Source organism: Bombyx mori, chromosome 28 (assembly GCF_030269925.1).
Source record: "Bombyx mori chromosome 28, ASM3026992v2".
NCBI classification, from domain to species: Eukaryota; Metazoa; Arthropoda; class Insecta; order Lepidoptera; family Bombycidae; genus Bombyx; species Bombyx mori.
Genome location: NC_085134.1, coordinates 2,033,548 through 2,043,610, shown reverse-complemented (window position 1 = coordinate 2,043,610; position 10,063 = coordinate 2,033,548). Strand labels below are relative to the sequence as shown.

Sequence of the window (10,063 nt, the reverse complement as noted above, 5' to 3'; positions counted from 1 at the left end):
GAATATTCTCAGTGAGTCGTGATTCCGATCCTGTGGTAGATTCTGCGAAACGCTACACTTGCTAGGGCTAGCGTTAACAAATTCTCTCAGGCTAAGCCCGTGAGATTACCTACCCGCCCGAGAATAACTGCAATAGCCTCTTAGGAATAGGCGATTAGGTGGGAGGAAAAATATATATCGACGCTTGAAAGGCAAACGTGACTAAGCGACAATGCGTGAACTTTACAGTAGACTAATAATAATTTAAAGTTGAAATACGCAAAAAATGCTATTTTAACGAATCTAGCTGTAGGATTGAAATTATTTCAATAGACCTAGTTTTTTTTTTTTGCGCATGGAATTTGGTTATTGCCTATCATTTTGTACAAAGCAGTTATTGTCGCTTAGTCACGTTCGGCTTTCAAGCGTCGATATACACATATTAATTCGATTAAAATAAAACGGCCAATTAAATTCATGTTTAATTTTTAATACGCAAACTGCACGACACAGTCACTACGAGACTAATGGAAGATATTACTTACATACACGTATTTAAGACTGTGTTGTATTTCACGACAGTGAAGGTTAGGTATTTAACTTCGAACAAAGGAAATAAAAAGTTTTGTCCCTTAATCAATAGATGGCGTTTATCTTAATAAAATACGAGGGTAGTTCCGAGAAAAAAGTTTAGAATACTACCAAAGATACAAACTTTCTACGATCAAATAATAAATATATTTACAATATCGATATTTACATTTGAGACAAACAGACTCTGCGCTATTTCGTAAGCTATTAAGCTCAAAATCATACTTACAATATACCCTAAGTGGCGCTTAAAGCAATTTAATTAATCCATAAGTTGCGTCATTGTAAAACCCAACACAGTCCATTGAATAACATTAGGTAGATTGATTAATTACTGGCTAAAAAACACGCGAATCATGTGTTTTTAGTGACCCGAATTTTGACGCTTAGTAACAAAAAAAACATTGGCACTCCTTTCGGAAAGTCGGTGGGCAGTTCGGGCCACTAAAACTACAATTATAACAGTTGCTTATGAAAAGCCTAATGGCGTAACGTACGATCAATAACTCTGTAGATTTTACTATTCGATTCTAACGCCTATTTGTTTTAGCATAACAACCGACAATTCCTTAAATTGAATATGCGTTTATGACCTTTACATACACCAAAATAACATTTTTTACAATTTTTGTCTGTCTGTCTGTTTTTTCCGGCTAATCTCTGGAACGGCTGGACCGATTTTTACGAGACCTTCACTGATAGGTAGCTGATGATATAAGGAGTAACTAAGGCTACTTTTTTTTTCGCGTCGTCACCCGCGGTACGACGATAGCCGCGGGTAACATCGCGGGACTCAGCTATCAATAATAAAATTTAATGTTTCCGAACCGAAGCGAGGGCGAGTCGCTAATACCTATACAATAAGAATAGACATTTTACATATTCAGTTTTTTTTTCTTTTTCCTTAACGCGGCCAGACCAATCATCCAAAACAGATATTCAGATATCGTAAATACCGCTACAGAGTTATTAATTCGTGTTAATCTTCATCGACTCATACTGCAGATACAAATGTGTGTCTCCCAGTCAGACACGCATTTATATAAAAATAATAATAAGAAAAGAAACATTTGTAAATCGGTTATAACAATTATTTCTACTGTACAACATACGTTTAGTTATTATTCAACAGAATAATGTATACACTACGCGAAATCAAAGCGACGAATCCACCGCGGCCGTGATTGAGCCAGGGCTAATTTATTTGTATATAAATTTAACAAAAAAAAAACTGAACACTGAAGTTTTAGGGCTGTATCTTTCACAGGCCTATAACTTCACGCTCGGTGACGGTCCAACTCTTAATCAAAAGAAAAACCTACCTTTTTTATTACTAAGAGGGGTGAACGAGCTCACTCACTACCCATCTGATGTCAAACACGACCGACCTGACCCGAAAAGCATTACTGCTTCACCGCAGAAAGAGGCGGGTGTTGCAGTGTGAAAGTTCACCTTGAGACATGAGGTCCGAGTCTTAATTGGTAGGCCAACGGACCTCAACTAGCCTGTCTAATTTTGGTTTGCCCAGTTACACCGACCACAGTGAATCTCGAAGTTTTAACGACATACACATACATTTATATATATATTTATAAACAGATTTCTTATCAAATTGCCTAAGAAAGGAAAATACATTACAAATACATCCAATAAATAAATAAAGTGTGATCAAAATAATACTGTTTGTTACGAGAAAAACTTAAGGAGTATAAATTTTAGTATATTCCAGATATATTAAATTGTTTCTCACTTTTAATTTACCCAAAAATCAGAGTTTCTTTTTAATATACATTATGGAGGGCAAATGTAAGGAGTACCATCTCTTAGTATACAAAACTATTCGTCAAAGGCAAACTAAAATGGCTTCTTTATTACTTCAACAAAGTACTGTTTGTATGATTTCGAACGACGCAGTGTGCTTAGTGCGAGTTTTTCAACGTTCTCGATAGCGTAAAAGTTAAATCAAATTTGCAGTTAGAACAGGACCCCTGGCGGCAAACGTAGGCAAACGTTACAACTCCATACAAATTTAAATTAACTTTTACGCTATCGAGAGCGTTAAAAACTCGCACTTAGCACACAGGTAAGTTCAACTATCTCGCAGCCATGCCTTGTATCAATTGGGCGTTCCATATAACGACGATGTAAGTCCCATAGATACAGCCCACTGAGTTTCTCGCGGGATCTCTCCGATCCAGTTAGAAGTCGTCGTGGCCTAAAGGATAAGACGTCCGGTGTATTTGGGTTGAGCGATCCAACCGGTGTTCGAATCTCAGGCGGGTACCAATTTTTCTAATGAAATACGTACTCAACAAATGTTCACGATTGACTTCCACGGTGAAGGAATAACATCGTGTAATAAAAATCAAACCCGTAAAATTATAATTTGCGTAATTACTAGTGGCAGGACGTCTTGTGCGTCCGCACAGGTAGGTACCACCGACCTGTCTATTTCTGCCGTGAAGCAGTAACGCGTTTCGGTTTGAATGGTGGGGCAGCCGTTGTAACTATACTTAGAACTTATATCTCAAGGTGGGTGGCGCATTTACGTTGTGGATGTCTATGGGCTCTAGTAATCACTTAACACCAAGTGGACTGTGAGCTCGTCTACCCATGTAAGCAATAAAAAAAACCACTGTTCGCTAGTACTATTTTGTAAGGATTTCGAGTCGCTATTTCCTGATCACATCTAGACACCTACAACTTGCTTCCCATTTGAGGATGTTCTCCTCACCCCTACCCTCCGTGATGAATACCAATAAACCAGTGCATACCCATTGGAAACGTGACCGATGACCTTGCGAAATTATTGATTGCAGATTAGATCACCGCTTGTCAAACTTTAAAACTGTTTTTTTATATATTAACATCTATCTTGCGTGAGATTATTAACATGACCCAAAGGTTTAAAGTCTGCTGCTTTCGCGTAATTAAATCCGTACGTTTTGGTCGGCAAGGCAAATCCGGATATTGTTTCGTGTTTATTTAATATCATTGCGGTACCGTATTTCAAATCAATTAGCTTTTATTTATTTTTAAATTGCCATTTAACTTCAACAAGTTCCCTAAAGTGAGAAAGGAAGAGGAAAAAAAGATGAAAACGTTTAAATAAAAATTACCCTGTTTTGAAGACATTGTATATCTTAAAAATCGTCCTCAGCCTTTGACAATGATATTATTTAGGTTTCATTTTTTTTTTGTTTCACTTTCGCACAGATAACACACGCATTCGAATGGTCATTCAAAACATTAAAACTTCAGAATTGCATTTTCAATTCGATTTTTTTTTTAAATGCGCATCTCCGTGTTATCTGTGCAAAATTCGAATATCACTAGTTTTCTAGGGGGATCCTATTAAATTACAGGGCTTTCGATAATGAGAAATCAAATCAAAACGAACCGGTAAATATTCGAGATAGAAAAAAATAAGACGGATATCATGACGTGGTCGTCCTAGACTACCTAACTAACTATTCTTATACGAATCTACGAGTATACTTTTAACCTTGGGACGCATCTTCAGATTTAACTTCTCTACGCAATACGAAAAGAGTTAACACACATCAAGATTACAGTATTGGATCTCAAAAAAAAAATGCATCAAAGCGACATCTACCGGCCAACTTTAGAAATACTTCCGAAACGCACTAACGATATTTTCAATAAAACTTTAAAGCAAATTTTAATTTCACACGACTCCAACACAAAAATACACCCGTAGCTACTATTTCACTTACATACCTACTAATTAATAACATCGAAACATCAATAAACATACATAGATAATAACATTACAATACTAAATAGCCTACACGGTAGGAACGAAATATAAAATGTTTTCTAAAATAAACCATAATGTTATTATGCTCTTGTATTATCCGTACAAATTTGATTCAATCGGTAGCGTTTTAAGCGGCAGCCAGAAAGGCGTGTTATTAACGGTGTCAATTGGCCAATACACTGTCAACAAACTGTCAGCTTGGCCATGACAGAAGCCTTCAAATAATGTATGTATTTAATTAATTGTAAACTTATTTCTTAATCCTTCGCCACTTTCGAACCGGCGTGGGAAGACATCGTGGATATTATCCGCAAGCAATCAATCAAAATTAAACTATCTCTGAAGCCATGAAACTTGGCTGACAGAGCCATCTATCGTCCGAGAAAATATAAAACTGTAAATACATTTTTATATCGAGAAGTGAAAGACTATTTTATTTAAGTGACATTAATTATCTTTGTAATTAAACGTCCGTTTTATTTGATATTAGCATCAACAATTCGATGTTTTTAATTGAACTTCAATTAAATCTACCCCATTGAAATAGCTGAAGTAATTTTTTTTTTTTATTATGATATTTTTTTCCAAATTTAAAACTTCAAATGTATCTCCTGTAAAATTGCAAAAATGTCGCTCGAAACAAAAAAAAACGCCTTTCACCCTTCGATATGTATTTTTTTAATAGTTATTCGACAATCATTGTTTTGTTTATTCGCATATACCACAGCATTACAAATATATTTGCTAAACATCCCGCGTATAAAAACATATCGGTTTATTTCCCGTATAGATTTCTCGGTGATTAATCGATCGTTTGAAAGCGTTTGAAATCGATTTATCGACGGCCCACCCGGCTTTAATTAATAACAAACAAAAAATTTATATATATTTAAACTTACTACTATAAAACGATTAAAGTTTATTCTATCGATACAATTCAGAGACCCATGACAAGAACTACTATAGTCCAACGTCGTTCCTTCTCGCTCGCACACATCAACAGTACGCCACGAGGGAAAGAGACAAAAACATTTTATTATTTACATTTTCCTGCAACCGTCTCGCAGTTAAAGGATCAAACGCGAATCGTTAAAATGTTTTTAATTAATAATTAATTAATATAATATCTATTATAATTATATAGTTATATATTTATATGTTTTTTTTTAAATATTATTTTAACAATAAGATTACTACAATGGCACAGTTCGCCGTAAGTTCATAGACGCCGGCAAATGAGGATGCATCAAACAGTAATTCTTTAGTAACACATTCTTTAGTAAAAAATTGTATTTCTTTAGTAACAAAAAAAATAATAATGATTATCTGTTTGTTTTTGTGCACCGTCATTCGCAAATGCGTCCTTTAAAATATACAATCAACTTAAATACACATAGAGAAAGAGAGAGAGAGCGAGATAGAGTATTCAAAGAGAAAGAGATAGATAGAATCCATGATTCGGTATTCCACCGTGCAACTTCTAAATACAATGCAATCAATCAATTACAAATACATATAATAAACATTTTAAATATCTATGTAAATAATATAATTATACTATTTAAATTATTATTCATAACGTTTTTGGCGTTAACATGATGCGGCTAATTCGAATTAAAAAATAAAGAGTATTTTATTTATGTTTTTTACCTACGCCCCAAACAATGAGCAAGCGAATAAATAACTAATATAATAATTAACTTGATGGGTATTCGATAACTATTCGCCTTCAGCTTACAATTTAGAGCATACATGTATCTCTAAAGAACAAAAAAAAAACTCATTTGGATTTAGTTCAAATACTGACGTCCCAACCCCCCTCACACCCGACTAACTCTACGTTGGAATCACATCCCCAAAGTTAGTCAATAATGAATAGGACAGAGTTCATTTTTATAATTTCCAAAAAAGTTACAAGACTCAAACGAATAGAACTTCATTACATATGACGTCATATGGGGGCAGAATGATAATGACTTTAGACGTATCACAATTGATGCGTTTTGCTCTTAAGTAGGTTTCGGTGAGTAGTTACAGAGGTATTGGTTGTTATTTCACAACAACTATGAAGGGGATGATACCTCTACTTTAAAAAAAAAACATCTCTTATATAATTATACTGTCAGATCGTTATTTTTATTATTTTTGATCCAACTTTCTGTGCAAGTGTCAGTACAAAGATATTCAGTTTAATATCAAGTATCAAAAATTCATGTGCTGCTCTTTTCAAATAATAAGTAACTAAATAAAGTTTTTTTTTTTTATAATTATTATAGGTTTTTAACATCAAATTCAATTTCTATTCCAAAATTATTAATATTTTTATTATTATTCTATTCTAAAATTAACAAAACAAAAACAAATAAAAATACAAGAAAATGCAAAAAAAACATGACTTGAAGACATGTCATTGAAATTTAATTAGAAGTCAAAAACCTATATATTTAAATTTTTTTTTTTTGTGGAATTGTGCATTCATTAGTGTTCAATAATGGCAACACCAATCGACCATCCCCCTTAACTTATTAAAGGCGTAGAAAAATTCGAAAAAAAATTGAAATCATTAACACACTTAATATCAATAAGTAAAGCTATGGACGTGAAAAACATAGATCGTTATTTGTGGAGAACGAATGGAGATGGATATAGAAAAAAAAACACTTAAAAGAACTCGTGCACCTTGCGAAATACCGATATTCCTTTTCATTTCTTCGCTTTGACTGTGACGTAGGTGGGCTCCTCAGCGTCCGGTCTTAACAGGAGGGGCAAACGCCGATCCGACCTGTCGCCCCTCATATCCGGCCTCTCCCTTATCTCTGGCTTTTCCCCCCTAATTTCAGGCCTTTCGCCCCTAATCTCAGGTCGGTCCCCCCGAAAATCGGGCCTCTCCCCCCTAAATTCGGGCCTCTCCCCCCTAATCTCCGGCCTATCACCCCTAATATCCGGTCGTTCTTTACACACGGACGCGTATATAGCGGGGGGCGGGGCGCAGGCCGCGTCTCATGTTTGCAGAGCCGTGTTCAGCTCTCGATGAATCGTTGCCTGTAAAATTTGATTAAACATACATTATTACAAAATAATTTTATACTAGTGGTCCCGCAGTAGTCGAAATTCGACTATAATTAATTGGAATTGTAAGTTTGTATGCACTATTATGATTGTATTTTATACTTCTATAAACACAAATTTCTATATCACTATAAAAAATATTAACAAAGAAACAATATATAACCTATTCTCAATTTGACAACAGACGTCAAGAACAAAAGTTTGACAATAAATAGCATGCATGCGTGTGTGCGTCAAACACATGGTATGTAGTGTGTGTAATGTTTTCTTTATTGATTTAATGTATCTTTTATGCATTATTTAAAAAAAATTATTAGCATTGTGCACTTCTTCTCTATATTCTCTATAAGTGTGAAAAATTTCATACTCCTCCGTCCGCGCAATTTTCGTAAAAAGGGATACAAAGTTTTCGCTTCACGTATTAATATATAGATAAACTAAACTCTTACAAGCTACAAATAGCTCAATGTTACTGCCACAGACATACGAAGATTTCAAACAAGGCTATTTTCATCGAAATTTAATAAGATCACACGAGCTGTCGGAGTATGGTCCTTTTTTTTTTTTTTTTTTTTTTATTGCCTTACGGGCCAGACGGGCATACGGCCCACCTGATGGTGAGTGGTTACCGTCGCCCATGGACTTCAGCAATGCCAGGGGCAGAGCCAAGCCGCTGCCTACCGCTTAATACTCTCCACAAGCCTCGTTTGAAGAAGGACATGTCATAGCGCTCGGGAAACACCGTGGAGGGGAGCTCATTCCATAGCCGGATGGTACGTGGCAAAAAAGATCTCTGGAAACGCACTGTGGATGACCGCTGTGGCTCCAGGTAGTATGGATGAACTCTACTCCGGTGGCGGGCGGTGCGATGGTAAAAACGAGATGCTGGTATCATCTCGAACAATTCCTCAGAGCACTCCCCATGGAACATACGGTACAAAATACAGAGGGAACCGAAGTCCCTCCGCAGACCCAGAGGCTCCTTTCGTGCTACGCGCTAGATATATGCCAATAAAATCTATAAAGAGCTAATAATATTCGCTGTTTCTCGTTTCGGTTTATGGAATGGAGCAGCAATAACATTGAGACTTTCAACTCAATATGGACATTGCCAGAAAGAGAGGTGACCATGTAGAAAAGCTGGCGGTAACAGGCAATGTATGCTGTCGTGGCGTGCAACCTCTTTGACGGGACATAAGACCTACAGCGACTAGACACAGACTAAGACAGACGGACTAAGAGAGAAATGAAACGAGGGCGTACGTGACTAGCGGAAGGCAGAATTTTTTTTTTTGCTTTTTCAAGGCGTAGTCTCCTACGAGGAATTCGGGGAGTTGAAGGACCTTGGCCATCCTCGTCCCCCTCTTCCTCTCAGGAGGCACCGGAGTCCGACATAACCCGGTTCGTTACCGGACCGGGTATCCGTAAATGGATTCACAAGAGTTAAAAAAAGGCAGTACTTTTTTTACTTCCTTAAAGACGGGCACGAACCAGACGACAAAAGAACTAACTGACGGAAGCAGAAATTCCAGCAGTTACGCTCTACTCTCAACACCTCCACAATGCTATCATCAGGGCTGAGGATAGACAGGGCTGGCGCGGGAGAAAGTTATTATAGGAGACCACGATCATCAGCATTGAGGATTATTGACGCAAGGAGAACCACAATGTGAGTTTCAATGCGAGTGGCAATCGCGTCGTCTCGTCAAAGGGATCCGGAAAAGAAAAACGGTGCGCGTGTAACTTGGTGCACGTGAATGAAGTGAAACTTAATTTTCGATTTGTAGTATTGTGGTTTTCTTCATTTTTCATCTTTCGACTGCTACGCATTCACTCTAACTCTCTCTTTCTATTCCCCCCCCCCCCCCGTATTCAAATTTTTTAATGATTCATGAGCTGCAGTTAATTATAACTAGAATTAGAATTATCTAGAAATAAGAAAGTAAGCTTAGGATAGAACACTTAGGATAGAACACATAGGATAGAACACTATATGCGCGCGACAATTCCCCTAATCGGTTCCAAGCGAGTACCTAAACGTATTCATTATTTATGGGAATCCCCGGAAATGCGTTTCGTTTTCAAGCAATGCCAATATGTGTAAATAACTACTGCTGACGTAATCACCATATTCTAGACTGTCATAAAAAAAAGCAAAGACTACTCTGCCCCCCTATAGGGCTTACGTAATATTTGAATGGCCTTGCAATAGCGCTGCTGCAGTGTACTCACCAGGTCCTCGAGCTGGCGGGCGAGCTGGTCGGCGAGGGCCTGCACGACCTGCCGCTGCCCCTCCTGGGCCGCTATGGCTAGCTCCAGCTGGCTCTGCGCTAACTTGGCCTCCGCGTCCTGTCGACAGATTACAATTGATGAAAATCATTCATTTGTCAGATTCGAATATCGGTCCTTTGCTTTCTCGATGACTCCTGAAATGCGAATGATGAACTGTGCGGACAGACTTCCACTTGGCTTCTTTACTGGTGGTAGGACCTCTTATGAGTCCGCGCGGGTAGGTACCACCACCCTGCCTATTTCTGCCGTGAAGCAGTAATGCGTTTCGGTTTGAACACCCTTCAGTCACAATATCAGTCCTTTGCTTTCTCGCTGACTTCCTGAAATGCAAATGATGAACTGTGCGGGAAG

The 10,063-nt window shown here is 37.3% G+C and overlaps 1 protein-coding gene across 2 annotated transcripts in view; it reads right to left on the bottom strand.

Moving 5' to 3' along the window:
* Positions 1–448: 448 nt before the first annotated feature.
* The window catches only part of LOC101740566 (homer protein homolog 2), a 51,860-nt gene continuing 42,245 nt past the window's right edge, over positions 449–10,063 (bottom strand). For both annotated transcript variants that reach the window (XM_012696685.4, XM_004933536.5), the window contains exons 9-10: positions 9,653–9,769; positions 449–7,393 (exon numbers count right to left, since the gene is read on the bottom strand). In XM_012696685.4, coding sequence (XP_012552139.1) covers positions 7,352–7,393; positions 9,653–9,769 — 159 coding nt within the window. In that variant the 3' untranslated portion in view covers positions 449–7,351. The remainder of the gene's footprint in view (positions 7,394–9,652; positions 9,770–10,063) is intronic.